This window comes from Coloeus monedula, assembly GCF_965178545.1.
Source record: "Coloeus monedula genome assembly, chromosome: 15".
Lineage (NCBI taxonomy): Eukaryota > Metazoa > Chordata > Aves > Passeriformes > Corvidae > Coloeus > Coloeus monedula.
In genome coordinates this window covers 11,554,107-11,568,993 of record NC_138795.1, presented here as the reverse complement: position 1 = coordinate 11,568,993, position 14,887 = coordinate 11,554,107, and the positions used below count along the sequence as shown (strand labels likewise).

The 14,887-nt window shown below is 39.1% G+C and overlaps 1 protein-coding gene across 1 annotated transcript in view; it reads left to right on the top strand.

The window, feature by feature from the left end:
• The window catches only part of ATP10B (ATPase phospholipid transporting 10B (putative)), a gene marked incomplete at both ends in the record, with an annotated part of 49,203 nt that overhangs the window by 25,544 nt on the left and 8,772 nt on the right, over positions 1-14,887 (top strand). The window contains 4 exons of the mRNA XM_082291442.1: positions 1,502-1,629; positions 2,754-3,006; positions 9,425-9,700; positions 10,218-10,324. Of these exons, the coding sequence (XP_082147568.1) occupies positions 1,502-1,629; positions 2,754-3,006; positions 9,425-9,700; positions 10,218-10,324 (764 nt within the window). The remainder of the gene's footprint in view (positions 1-1,501; positions 1,630-2,753; positions 3,007-9,424; positions 9,701-10,217; positions 10,325-14,887) is intronic.

The window sequence follows — 14,887 nt, the reverse complement described above, 5'->3', positions numbered from 1 at the left end:
ACACCAGTCAGTCATCCGTGTAATACCATGAGAAGTAAGGGCCATCCAAAACAAATAAACAATTTGAACTGACTTAATCACTTCTTTCATTTTACTGCTTCATGTTGCAGTGGGCCTTTTTGGCACCAAAAGGGGATTTCAGTTTGACAACTGAGCTCTGTGTGAGGGAGAGATTTTATTTTCCTTGTTCCCTGTCTGCTGTCATGGGGATTTAGAGACTTGTCTTTGTCTGGTGTGTAGGAGCCCTTGAGAAATAAAATCCTTCAATTTAAGGTTTAAAGAATTCTCAGATGAAAAAAATCTGCATTTAAAAAATAATTTATCTGCTCAGCTTAAAAGAAATCAAGTGAAACATGTAGAACAGTAAAAAGTCCATTAGCTTTCATCCAACCAAAACGTCCAGAGGCTTTACCATGACTTTGTGCTTTGCAGCCTTGTCTGAGTGTAGGGTTCGAGGAAGAAGTATCACTGGTGGATCAGTTATCAGGATTGTTTTTGCACACTGTGATAAATTGGGGTAAGAAGTGGCTTGTAGAGCAGATTTGTCCTTATTCAGATGTGACTGTGGTCTGAAGCAGCCAGAGACCATTGCCAAAATAATTTCAATATTTTTGGCAGCATTTTAATGCTGCAAAACAACTGCAGATGCTGCAAAACAACTGCTAGGTTCACTGGTGCTAATGAAAGTTTTATTGGAGCTGGATATGCAATGTGGACTGATAGAGGTTTTTGGCATCTGGACAAATGATGCAACGAGGGGAACCAAGTTGTTGCCTTAGCTCCGTGGGAAGTTTCTGATGCTGTAAATTTAATAATGTCCTTGAGAAAAGTTTATTTCAATAAGGACAGTATGGAAAGTGGTAAAACAATTGTGATGGGATGTTGTTAAGTCCTGGAACAGAGGCTTTGTTGTAACAGTGCAATAATATCTACTGATGTTTAAAACACAGAGGAAGAAACAGTTTGGGATATGATTTAATTGAAGGAATGTAAAGATGAGTTGCCCAGACTGAATTTAGGGGGTTTGTCAACTCTTAACAAAGACAGATTGAAATCAAGAATGGCCAGGGAGAATAAGAAATATTTTAGTTTGCCTATATACAAAGGTTCTAAGTTTTATTTCTGTAACAGGAAAGAGAGTCTTCAGCACTGAGGATTTTTATGGGTAGGTGATAGAGATGGAGTCTTCCAGCAGGGAAACGTAGAATGAGAAAAGATCTGTGCAGAGTTAAGAGCCATAGAGAACACCTGCTGAAGCAGAGATGAATTAAAACATCCCTGAATATTTATTTCTCACTAGCGTATCAATTATGTGCATGTACTACACAGATCTGCAGGTGCTTTGCATTCTCCAAAATATTTGCAGCATTGCTTGGGGAGCATTGTTTTGGAAATGCTCTCTCTGTTTTATTACCAGAGCAGTCCATATCTGCACATTTCAGAAGCTTTGTCACTTGCTTCACTGCTCAGCCGATTTCAATCTTGTATCTCATTCCTACAGCGCATGGCATTTGGACAGGAAACTTTTGGGAGCACCCACCTTATGATGTCCCAGATGGGAATGGCAATTTTGTGTCTCCAGTTCTTGCTGGTTTCTACATGTTCCTGACAATGATAATCCTGTTGCAGGTAAAAGACAAAAACCTCTCTGTTACCTCCAAGGAAGAAGCTAATCAAATTTGAGTATAATCACTAATGAACAATCAATATCAACTAATAGCTGTGCAGTGCCTTCTTAATTCTATTTGAAAATATTGCTAGGAGTGTTTCAAATCATCCGGGTGTGAAATAGTTGGTTTTTTTTTTCTTTCTAACTGCAGATTTTTTTTCTTGCTATTGAAACTGCACAAGGCTATAAATAGGAAACACACGTATAGTATCTTTAACTCAGAATATCTAGCAGATGCAATAAAGAGGATGTTTACATCCAAATGTCAGCTTTTTTTTTCTGCCTATATCCAGAATTCCAAACTAAGGATGCCACTTAACATCTCAGAAAAACAGTGAAACAAAAATTTCCAGTTTGTCAGTGGGGAATAATAACTAGGTATGGTTCATCTAGTCCAGGAAAGAAGCTAAATTGGAAGTAGGATACTTGTATATCTGAGTGTGATTAAGTCTAACTGGGAAAGAATATTTTATTGGGTGAGGAAAAGAATTACATTTACTTTTCAGATTTCTTGATGTCACTGCTGACATTTACATGGACAGAATTTCTTTAATATGAACAAAATCAGAATATAACTTTCAGAGCTGCTCAGGGATTCCTTGGGGGATTATACTTCATTACTGAAACAGAATATCTGTGCATCTAAAGAAATCATTATTATTTCAGGGCAAGGAAGATCGTGGGTGGGAGATCTTGTGTGCAAAGTAATGGTTTGTGAAACTTTTCTACACTAAGAGTTAGTCTGTTTTAGTCCATCCTTTCAGAGTTTCAGAAGGGTAAGAACAAGCATGATCCTATGTCCAGAAAATGTGCTTTGTAAGGGTATCCTCTGAAAGACCCATCTTTGAATTTGGTACTCTAGGAGTTTTGTCTTAAGTTTGCCACTTATTATCCCTGTTTCTCCATTTCTATTGTGTGCAGGATTTTTTTTTTCTTCCCTGAGTTATTATTCATCAGTACTATAATATGTCTCTAGGAAGAACTGTTTCTTTGGAAATCATTAGTATGCCTATGCCAGGACACTGCTGGTAGAAAGCAGCAAAATTTTTATCACTGCTCACTGAGAATTTAAATTCTCTTTCAGATTTTAATCCCCATTTCTCTTTATGTGTCAATTGAGTTGGTCAAATTGGTCCAAGTCTTCTTAATTCACAATGACATTGACCTATATGATGAAGAAGCAGATTTGCCCATCCAGTGCCGTGCCCTCACTATTACTGAAGACCTCGGACAAATCCAGTATATCTTCTCAGACAAAACTGGGACACTAACAGAAAACAAAATGGTATTCCGACGCTGTACTGTTGATGGAATTGAGTTTTCCCATCAGGAAAATGGTGAGAGACACTTTAATATAATTGCTTTTTTTGTCTGAGCAATTAAATGTTATTAATTTAAATATTAAACCTACTGAGCCCTCTGATTGAATGTAGACCTTTGTGGATTAGTCACTATTTTGTGAGTGATTGCTGATACAGAGATTCACAAAAGTGAAGGCATTTTAAATGATTCAGAAGTCATATGGGAAAGGTTTTCCAGATCCTTCTGCAGGCACCTCCAGGATTTACCCTGCATTCAGTACCCACTAGAGCACATGGAAAGAACATTTTCTCTTTCATTTCTAAGTGAACACTGGACAACCTTTTATAAGCTCACAAACTGATATTAGTTAGTATTTAAACTCAGTGGGTCCAAAAGTAATTACCATACACTTCCATGTGGTATGAAGAATACAGGCACCCTTTTCCTGAAAGTGGATTCTGGCTGCAGTCCAGATCTGAAGGATCTTGGCAATTGGTGTTCTGATTTCAGGAGGTTGACTCAGGCCCCTCCTTCATCATTACTTTCATGCTCTATGTAGTGGAAAGGATCCTGTTAAGATGGCAAGCAGCTGCCAGAGAGATGTTTGTGTTCTGTGACAGAAAATATTAGCAAATTTGTGAATTACCATATTTCACTCTCCTATTCCAAATGCAAAAAGCAGTTGAAGAGACAAAACATTTAGAGAAGCCCATAAAACTGACTGATCACTTTGAAAACACATTTTCTTGCAATAATAACAGCAGCAGTTGCCAGAAACTGCAGTGGACAGTGAAATTTTTCTGGTGCTAAAACGTTTTGGCTTTAGTTTAGTTTGTTTCAGGTTTTTTAACTGATCAAGGAATTCCTCCTAAACAATGGAAATGAGGTAAGGTTGCATTTTTCTTTCACAGCCAGGCGCCTGAAAACACACAAAGAGTTGGATTTAGACAATGAGGACTTTGCAAAACTTCAACATTTCACTCTTCCTCCCATGAATCTTGAGAAACCAGCCACTTATAAGCACAATAGCATGAGAACTTTGAGGAGGTGCCAGAGCGCTCGGGCACATTTTCAGGGGCACACAAGGAACAGGTCAGTCGGTCGACGTGACAGCAACCAGTCTCAAGTGGCTTTCAGCAGCACCATTGTGAGTACCAACAGACTGAGCTAACACCTTTTAAGTTATGCCTTCTATTGCATTTTGTGTTGGAGAAATCCAAGCCTTTTCAGAGCTAAGAGAGGGAAGGGGGAGACAAAAAATCACAGTCCTCGATTGGAGCATGCAGGCCGCGGTCCAGGGGGTTCAGAATCTGTTGCAATTTAGGTCTGAAACTTACCAAATTCACACACAGCCTAATTAAAGTCAGACTGTTCTGCTCTTCTTGAAAGTGTTTTAACAGACATTTTAGACAATGCTTTTGTGAACACTAAGAGAAGGTCATACACTTTCAAAATTAGAATTCCAATTAAAATTAAAGGTCTTGAATATACGTACAAATCTTCATTAAAAAAAGTCTAACAAATGCAGCATTCTCAGAACTTTTTTTGCTGCAATTGTTATAAGATACTACTTACCTCATTCAGTTCCACTGTCATGTAGTAGATTCTACTCAACACTCCTCTTTCCTTGGAATGTGGGTGTTCTGTCAGTTGCTATCCTAGCATTTTCCAACCCAAACCTCATGAGTTGCTGAGAACATCTCAGTGGATTCTTGAAAACACATGACTTCTGAGAACTTCTTGTAGGTAATGACTATTGAAAGGTGATAAAGAAATTTCTTGCCAGTGTATTTTTCAATTATATTTTTCACTGCCAGGTCTTTTCTTTTTCTTCTAGAAATAACCTTTTTTTTTTTTTTTTTTAATTCACTGTAAAGCAATATCTGAGGAGCTAGTATCAAATACTTCTTTTGTAGAAGATTCAGCTGCTTTCATGGAAATAACCAGCCTTAGTTGATCATAGGTGTCATTCTATCTGGATAAATTGTTTAACCCCCATGACACTTGTGAAGATGCAGTAAAAATGGAGCCATTTAGATATTGCACAGAGCCTGCCCTGTATGATGTCCTTTACATGACATAGTACTAACCCTTTTTGCCAGCTGAGCCAATTCCCTATTAATAAAACAGAGATAATAAATTTTTTCATGTCTCTATGGTTCCTGCCCTTTGGAACTTACATCACCTTGTCTGATGCATTTTTACTCTGCTACAAATCTGCAGCATCCTGAGTACCCCTGGAATACAGTGTGTTGCAAGCCTGTGTGTATGTCAGCAGACAGAGGTTTGAAAGAAAAATTCATCTTTCAACAATAGAACATGATAGAGAATTAACATTTACTCTCTCTACCTTTAGGTGTTCTTATGAATTAAGAGAGTGACAGTACATTTCCTTCTATATTTAATAGTTCAAATAAGTAGTGCCTTGCTATTAGAAGCATTTAATAAAGATTTCCATTGTCCTATGGTATCAGGTTTTCATGCCATCAAGTAGAAGAAATGCTATAAAGTTAATGAAGAAACCTTTAAACTGAATGGCACTAGACATTTTATATCAACAATTTCACTAACAAAATTGTTAACATTTTAAATGTAAATTTAAGTGATCACCATCGTTAGTGCTGTTTGTCTCGGTTTTGAAAGACAGGTGTCTGCTAAGGAAGGCAGAAGCCCCCCTTGAAGTGGCAGATATAACCCCTTTTCCCTCCAAGTTATTATATTTTGAAATCAAGGGCCTTTAGGCAAAGATGTGGGAAATAGGAATAACAGTTCTTTACTATATATATATATATATATATATATGTATATGTATATAACCAGTCAAACAAAACAACAATAACTATGGCAGTAACAGCACACACAAACCCAGTCCCAGCCTTCTCGGCTGTCAGGCCCTTTCCCCTCGGGTGCAGTTCCGCTCGCAGCCGGCAGGGGCGCTGGCGGCTCCCGGTGAGCAGGGCAGGTGCGATGGTTCCCCCGCGGCTGCAGGGGGCGCTCCGGAGCGAGCTCGGGAAACACGCGGCACCCGTGCCCTGGGATCCCGGGAAGGGATGGGACAAAGGCTTCACAAACCCCTGGGCAGCTGATCCCGGACTCTCAGGAACGGCAGGCTGGAAACGGCAGGCTGGAGCGGCAGGCTAGAGCGGCAGGGATGAACGCAAATCCCGGGTGGCAGGCGAGATGTATCCAGATGGGAGAACCCCACGGATGCCCAGGCAGGCAGGGCGAGCAGGGCTACAGCGTAGCGAAAACTCGAAGCAGCAGCAGCGGGGCAGGGCAGCCACAGCTCGGCCTCCAGCAGGGCAGGGAAAGCGGCTTTTGGGGTCCCGGCGTTGTTTCCAGCAGGAAGAGAAGAACGGCCAAAAAGAAACAGCAGCTCCTTTCTCTGCAGCTTCTCTCTCCGGACACTCAGAGCAAACTGCCCCCACACCCAGGTGTAGACAAAAAAGTAGCCAGGCCCGCCCCACTCCCTTTTTTTGTCTTTCTTAAGTACAGCTATTTGTCCCCTAGCAACATGCATATGGGAGAAAATTCCTTTAACAGAAAAAAAACCCTAAGACTAAACTAAAACCCCAACACTGTTTTATTCAGTTTTCTTTTTGCTTGGTTAGGGTTTTTAATATATGTTCAGGCTGAAAATTCGGGTCAGCGCTGTTTTCACTTAATGTGAAGAAGAAGATGAAAAAAAAGTTCTGATAAATTCTGATTTGTTTTGTTTAGTTTTGTTTTTAAAACCTGTCTTGGAGGCTTCAATTAGACTGATAATTTTCAATTTCCAGAGGAAACTTTTGAGTTCAGAAAGTTGCTGCTGAAGTGAAATGCCACTGTCCTTTTTGACAAGAACTTGCAGCAGACATTGAGGATATAGGTCAAAAAGAAATTGAGTGGGACGATGACAGATAGGAGAGACTGAGATCCACATGTAATAATTTGGTGTTTGTGGTGTTCATTCTAATTGCAGCAATGCATGAAGAAATTGGATGAAAAATTGTGCAAGGTGTTGGTGAAATTCTAATCCTTCATGTTCCAAATTTATTAGAATTCCCAACATAACTGTTTGGATAGTTTTATCTGCACATATGTATTCTTCATTGGAATTGTCCTGTTAAGCTATTTGGGATTGTTCTATGTACAAAGCATAGTACTGGCACAGTCCCATTACCCACAGAACTGCTGCAGTGCAATATTGTGAAATAGTTTCTTAAAATAGGCAGCTTTAACTTTCCAGCCTCTGATTCTTTTTAGGAGACCAGAGAAGATAACAAAAAAATCAGGCTTATCCTCAGCATGTAATAGTTTGTTAGAGAAAAGACTCCATCAATACTGCAAACATGTCTTTGTATGTGAAGTAAAGAAGCATTAAAACACTAAGCCAGAAGAACCAGAGCTTTCCACAGCAGGGAGAGTGCAAAGCCTTGTTCCAGCTTTGGATTTCAGTTGAAATCCTGCAAATGAAATACTGCAAAATGAGCAGTAGATTTATTTGCAATTATTAGGAAGAATCGCTTGTCACTTTAGCAAGCAAGAGATAGAATGTAACATACTCAGCTCAGCACAGTACAGCCAAAAAGGTGCTTGGGTGACTTCTGTTCCATGATTACGGAACTTGGGAAAACTGTGCCAGATTGAATGAGGTGAGGGTAATAGCTGAGATGAACTAGAAAGCAGCTAAATAACTTCGGCAGTTCCTTAAAGAAGGCGTGCAAAACTGTTGGCTCATGGGAAGAAGTCTTTTAAATTTGGAAGTTGTTGTTAAATATGGCCCCAAATTTATTCCAAACCAGATCTCACTAACATGAAATTTCCATTATAAGTAATATTCCCATAGCTCTACATCAAATTTAATTGTAGGGAAGTGACACTGTTAAGTAGTTTGGCTTGCAGATTTAGGTTTGATTAGAAAGAGTGTGCTACTAAAATTACAGAAACATTTCAGGAACAAGTAAATATGTATTTATTGCAGAAACTGGAGAAGAAAAGTTTGAGAGCATGTCTTTTTCTGGGAGCAAAATGAAACTACTCTGGAAACTAAAAGTGATACTGCTGTAACTAAACCATAAACACAAAATATTCTCTGTTGAAATAACTATCAGCTTCCACACTGAACTGGGAGATCCCAAGTATACATTCGTCTCCTTTAATTCAGGAGTCAGCAGTTTCAAAGTTAAGGGATGCAGCATAGATTATAAGGATTTTTAGTAGATCTGAAAAGAAATAAAATTCTGAGATCATCTTCCTTTGGAAGATGCATTTCCTTCTAATTATCTTGTTATGCAGCTTTTTGAAATATACCTTTTTTCCATAGATGTTAAGTACAAAAGACATTTTCTAGAAGTCTGTGAAGTCACTAGTTGTTCCTTGAGGACAAGGGTAAATTAAAATAATTCTCACTAAGTAATTTCTCTTCCAGGAAAAGGACGTGACTCCCGATTGCAGGCTGCTGAGGCGAGTGAGAGAAGCTGCCCTCGAGACTGAAAGTCTTTCTCCTCTTATACATACGAGGACTTCCACATCCTTTACTGACTTTTTTCTTGCCCTTGCCATTTGCAATACAGTCCTGGTCTCCACAGCTACTGAGCCAAGACAAAGGGTAATCTAAATACATGAGGAAAACGGATCATGCTTCCATTTAACAACATAGAGCAGTGTCCATCGAAAACTGAAATGGTGAAACATGGCTTGTTTGGAAGTTCTCCTCTAGTTCCTTTACCTTTTCTGTAATACCTACTACTTCCCTGCCTGTGTATCACTTTCTAGCTTGTCTTTTTATGTTTGATGAATAGCTGTGGTGACCACAGGATGGCCACTTTTTCTTTTAGCTTTTGTATTATATATGATGTAAGAAGTTTTTTGAATACACTGGGTTTTCTCTGATCTGCCAGGCAATTGACAGAACTACAAGGGTTTGATTACATCTTTGCTTCAGGGGTAGAGATACAAATCAACATCAAATTTGGATGCTAACTCACATATGACTCCTCTATTGAGTCCTTGCACCACAGTTAAATGGCAGGAGAGGGAAAAAGGGAAAGTTGCAGTTATTATTATCATCATTTGGATGCAGAAAAGTAGAGAGAGGTTTTGAGAAGCTCTTGTAGTTCACATCTAATTATTTTTAACCTTCATTTTTCTCATATTTCTAGGTCACAATCCCACCACCAATAAAACCTTCAGGAATCACCCTGGAGAAGATTCATCAGATATTTCAAAGGCTAAAATTAGCAAGCCTTAGTCAATCATTTTCGTCATCTCAGTCTAGTTCAGACCTCAGTGCCAGCTCCAGTGCAAAGAACACTGAGGAGCCTCTTGCTGTGCTGGAGAGTTGTGACAATGAAAATGATTGCTGTGCCAGCAGGAGAGGCCAGGAGCTCCAGGACAAGGGCAGCAAAGATATTGGTAGTGTTTCCTTGGATGAGGTTTTTACGTCTGTGACTAAGAGTTCTCTGCCAACAGACTTTTGTTATGAGGCTGAGAGCCCAGATGAGGCAGCTCTTGTCTATGCTGCTCAGGCCTACAGCTTCACTCTCGTGTCCCGGACACCAGAACAGGTCACCGTGCAGCTGCCACAGGGCACACTCCTGACTTTCGATATCCTCTACACTTTGAGATTTGACTCAGTCAGGAAAAGGATGTCTGTAGTGGTGAGACACCCTCTAACCAAGGAGATTATTGTCTATACAAAAGGTGCTGATTCTGTTATAATGGACCTCCTGGATGACTCTGCCAAAGGTAATTAGCCAGGGAGATATTTCTGTTGTGTCTCCTAACAAAGAAGTTTGCAGTAGTCTTTTCTGCATGAAATATTGTATCTAGGTATTTGAAATATAAAAAAAGAATAAACTTTCTCTCATAGTAGCCTTGCAGATCAGAACCAAGGTATTTATTTAACCCCAGAAGTACTTAGAATATGGAATGGGTTAATTAAAACTCACTGACAGCACTAACTCATGTGGACTCTGTACTCTGCAATAGTACTGTAATAAGGGCCTGACCATTGTTTTTCAGGTTTTCAGCAAGGGTGCTATAATACTAACAAAGAAAAACACAAGTAATGTTGTCTTAAAAGAAACAAGGATCTTTAGCAAGATTTCAGCTTCTACACAGCCAACACTTTTGAGCTATTAAAGAACTTGGTATTATATTGTAATCCACCTGTCTCTAATGCCCACTCTTTTTTTAATCTTAGGCCATTAGATCGAAAATTATCTGTGCTTAAAATATGGAATCTTTTCCTTGTGTTTCACAGGTGATATTAGTGTAGAGAAGAGACTGAAAAGAATAAAAGAAAAAACACAGAAGCATCTGGACTACTATGCCCGTGATGGACTGCGAACTATGTGCATAGCTAAGAAGGTGAGAGAGCACCGGGCTCTGTACATGTCAATAAAATTACTAGAAAAATACAGTGGTTATAATTCTGCTTCAGACAACTAGCCAGATAGAGCCCATCTTTTTCTCCTTCTATTTGCCTTGTCTGGACTCTTTTTTTCGTCTTTTTCCTCAATATGAACAAATGATGGATTTTAGTCAGTCTCAAAGCATTTATTTCTGTTTCTCTTATGGTAAGTCTAGCTAACCTAGTCTACAGTGCTTCCGAGCAAGAAACAAAGAGTCTGCAGAGCAGCCAACCTTTCTTTCCTTTGCTTGGCATTCAGCTTTCAAAAATCTTGATCTCAGCCTGAGTTAGTGTATCTTGGTGTATCTTACTTTCATACAGAAGTTGTCAATATGCAACAAATAGGTCATATTCAAGCTCTGGAGAAATCTAAATCAACCCTCAGAAACTGTGCTCTCAGCTAAGCAAGAATTGTGCGAGCAAGAGTTTGTCTAGGTCATATTTTTGATCTCTGTTGTAGGTCATTTGTACAAACTACTTGTTCTTGCAGTTTTCTTTTGGAAAAATTGTGTTAAAGATGACACAGTACTTTTTTACCAGTAAGTAAAGTTAAAGTTACTTAAGTTTACCAGTTTGGATAGGAGTTAAGGCTCTGTGATCCAGAATGTTGGCATTCCTCTCTTATTTAAATTTCAAATAAGAGCTGTTTAAATTGTGTTATGCAGGTCTTGAATGAAGATGACTTTCAAAAATGGGCCAATTTTCGTCGGGAGGCAGAAGCGGCAGTTGATAACAGAGAGGAGTTGTTAATAGAGACAGCAGAGCATCTGGAGACCAAACTCAACCTGCTGGGTAGCTAAAAATGAGAGTTGTCATTGTGTGAAGTATCACTTCCTCTCCATGTTGGCAATAAGACTGACAACAGTGTTGTAGTCTATATCTAACACACTTCCTCTGCAGTTTGGAAATCTCCAGGCTAGGGACATAAAATCCAATTACAGTGTCTACACAAGTTCTCATACATTTTGGGCAGCAGTAACTTTGAAAAAGTGTACTGAAACTATTTTGTGCCCCGAGCAAATAACATGTACATCAGTTGTTACTGTGGCTCAGCTAACACAGTAGATAATGAAGGTGGTACAATTTAATTGTGCATCCATGTTCTTGGATAAACCTATAAAATACTATAAATTAGCTTCAGTTTTGAGCACAAATTCCAATGGAAGTTTTGTAATTGAACTGTATTATAAAACCCAGTAACTTAAACATGTAGGCATTTTGCTACTGAGTTCCTGCTGTTGTTGCATTGTTGTGCTTGCTTTGTGCACTTCGTAAAAAGATGTTTAGTATTAAAACTTACGTTGATTGACATTTTTGCATCATTCATCACCATCATATCTAACATCATTCTGTTAAATTATGGAGCATTCAGTGCTTTCTGTTCTATTCTGTTTCCAAACATTTGTTCTTTAAGACTTTGATTTCTGGAGTTGTCTCAGTCTCATTTTTCCCTGAATACAATTTGTGCCCATACTTCATTATCCTGAATTTCTGTGATTGCAGGATATCAGCATTGTGGCTTCTCATAATCTCGGCAGTGATTTTAAAAATTAGAGCAATAATAGTAAATGCCATATGGAGAACACATAAGTGGTAACATAGATCTTGTCAGAATCTGTTACCTTTGCCAATTATTAAGGCTCTATGTGCCCTCACAATTTAATTTCCAAAAAGTGTTCCCTTAAATCGATCTCTAATGTACAACAGTTACAGCATCTTCAAACTGACCTCTAGTGGAAGGGGTAAGTATTGTAATGTTCAGATGGTGACTTACCAACATCATCAGGATGAGTGTTGGCATCTAAGTCTGTGCATTTTCAAAAAGAAAATGTACTCTCCTTTTTCTTCTGCATTTGACAACTGAAACATCTGACTTTACAATAGGGACAGCATGCATTTAAACAGTCAAAGTTCATCTTTTCTGGTTGCTTTGATAGGACTTAATGCAGTATTTCTAAAACGCATATGGTGTGAGTCTTCTGCCAGCACATTGTCATTTTGGATTATTAGGAAGAAATGAAACGCATTGTTCTTGCAAAAAGCTAAATTAAGATTGTTAGACTTGATTGTTGACACATTCAGACCTTAATCTAAATGCAGATCATGTGCCTGTGTTTATTTGCTGGTCAACCTTGGCTCAATTCTCGGTAAGTTCAAGAGCATGATCGTCAAGCAAAGAGCTTTTTTTTAAGCAAGAAAATAGCAACTTGGTTTTCAAGAAAAATAAAATTATTTCTCTTCTTTTCCTGTTTGCCCAGGAGCAACAGGGATAGAAGATCGCCTGCAAGATGGTGTACCTGACACTATTGTGGCTCTCCGAGAAGCTGGGATAAAAATTTGGGTGTTGACAGGAGACAAACAGGAGACAGCAGTGAATATTGCATACTCCTGTAAACTTCTGAACCAAAGGGACACTGTCTTCACCATTAACACTGAAAATAAAGTGAGTAAAGACAGACAAAATGCAGAGAATTTGCTATCTTGCCCTTTCTTTGTGTCTTGCAGTTTGGCATTCCTTTGCTTTAGATCTCACTCAACAATGAACAGTCAAAAAACTCCACATAGCATTAGGCCAGAAACTCTGCAGACCACACATAATATGGTGAATTGAAATATAAGGCACTTACGTAGTGTTTCATTCAATTAGAATACTCTGATTTTTCCTAATGAAAATATTCTTCTTAAAAATTACATGAATTGCTAGGTATTACCTGAATTAGTAGCTTTAGGAAGAAAGTAATACGCAATTTAAGTGCCTAATTCCTTAATAACATGGATATCTGGATTTCCACCTTACAATGGAAATTTCAGTTTAACCCTAGGTGATATCTTTTACAAGACATTTGGAAAATGCTGTATGAGTCAGCCGAGAAAAAGTATGAAGTTATAGATTTAAGTAAATTCAGAACTTTCTAATTGCATTTTCCCTAACAGGATTAGACTTAATCAGAAATTTATTAGCAAAAAATTTAATCCAGTATCTTTGTTTAAGCAGGGGCCAGTTAAAAACGCAGTCACTTTCTTGATATTCTATGGTGGCAAACATATTTGCTGACGTGCACAAATATTTTGTCAATTTCCATGGGCAACAAGAAGGGCAGGCTGTAGGTGAAGCAAGCATAGTCCAAAATGAGGATAATCACCTCAAGGGCAGGTCTGACACCTCCTGTGAGTCACTAAAACACAGTGAGCAAACTGTGGTGCAATCTATGGCTATTTCTAACATCTGTACAGAAGAGAGAAAATAGAGTCCTAACTTCCAAAGAGGGTAAATGCCATTATGGATGGTGAAAGTAAAAGGCTTTAAACAAACCAATATGGTTTTTGCTGGATGTGGAGCAATATAAGCAAGGTACCAGGAAAATTATGCCTTAATGTCAGAAAGTGAAATGGCCATCACTATGCACAGCCTCACACCTCATCCTGTCAGACATCCGGCCGGGACAGATTGCCTTGTGGATGGATTATGGGGACACCATGTACAGACATGGTGAAACCAAACCCATTTGCTAAGGAAGGTCAGCCCTGACCAATTCTAAACACAAAATGATCTAAAATTCCAGCTTTGATGCCCTTTTTGCATTTTCTTGCTGGTGACCTCCTACTTCCTATAGAGACCTGAAAGCCCCCTGAGGTGCCCCCAGAGCAGCTGCTGCCTTTTCCCTGCTCTTTTTTTGGCAGCATCATTCATGGCCCTCACTCAGCAGGAATAGGAGGCACAGTGAGTTCAACTCTTCCAACAGTTGGCACGAGGCTGTGGAGGGCAGGCAGGGCTTCCTTGTGTGATCAGACAAGTCACCCATCTGGATTGTCTCAGCTTTTCTCCCCAGAGAACCAGGGTTTCCAATACAAGCTTGCTTTTCTCAATAAAGCTATTGTGAAGATTAATTAAATATTGTTAAAATACTGACTGTTTGCTTTATGGTAGACAATTGCATAGAACAGTGAGATGGCCTACTTTCTAACTGCTTTTCTTGCAGCAAGTAGCTCTCCAAATGAGAATATTTTATTCTATGCAAATAGCTGTCTCTTTTAATGTCACGGAAATAGAGAAACACGCAATGATGATACGGAATCTGGCACGGAAAACATTCCTTGCTTCAATGTATAATTTCATTTGAAATGCATATCTGCTTTAATCAGAAGCAGAATGAATACATTTAGGATGGAAATTAGAAGGTGGTTTCTGCCAGAGCATAGATGCTACAGGCAGGACCACCCTGGCTCCTGGAAGTGCTGGCACAACTGCTTACCTACAGCAGCCTCTGTGGCCCTAGATCCAGTCTCAGGAGCAACCTGCATACACACAGGGACTCGTGGGAAACCCCATGGTTCAAGGAATACTGGAGTTTCTCCACAATAAGGTTTAGTTCCCTCCCTTTCAAAATGAAAACAAAGACAAACTTCTGAAACGAGCTCCCAATAGCAGCAGTGAGGAACACAAGTAATATATACAAAGTACTTAACCTGTTAATTTTGCAAGTTAGGTCTTGAAGTGACTTCAGTGTGAAGGGCCTCTG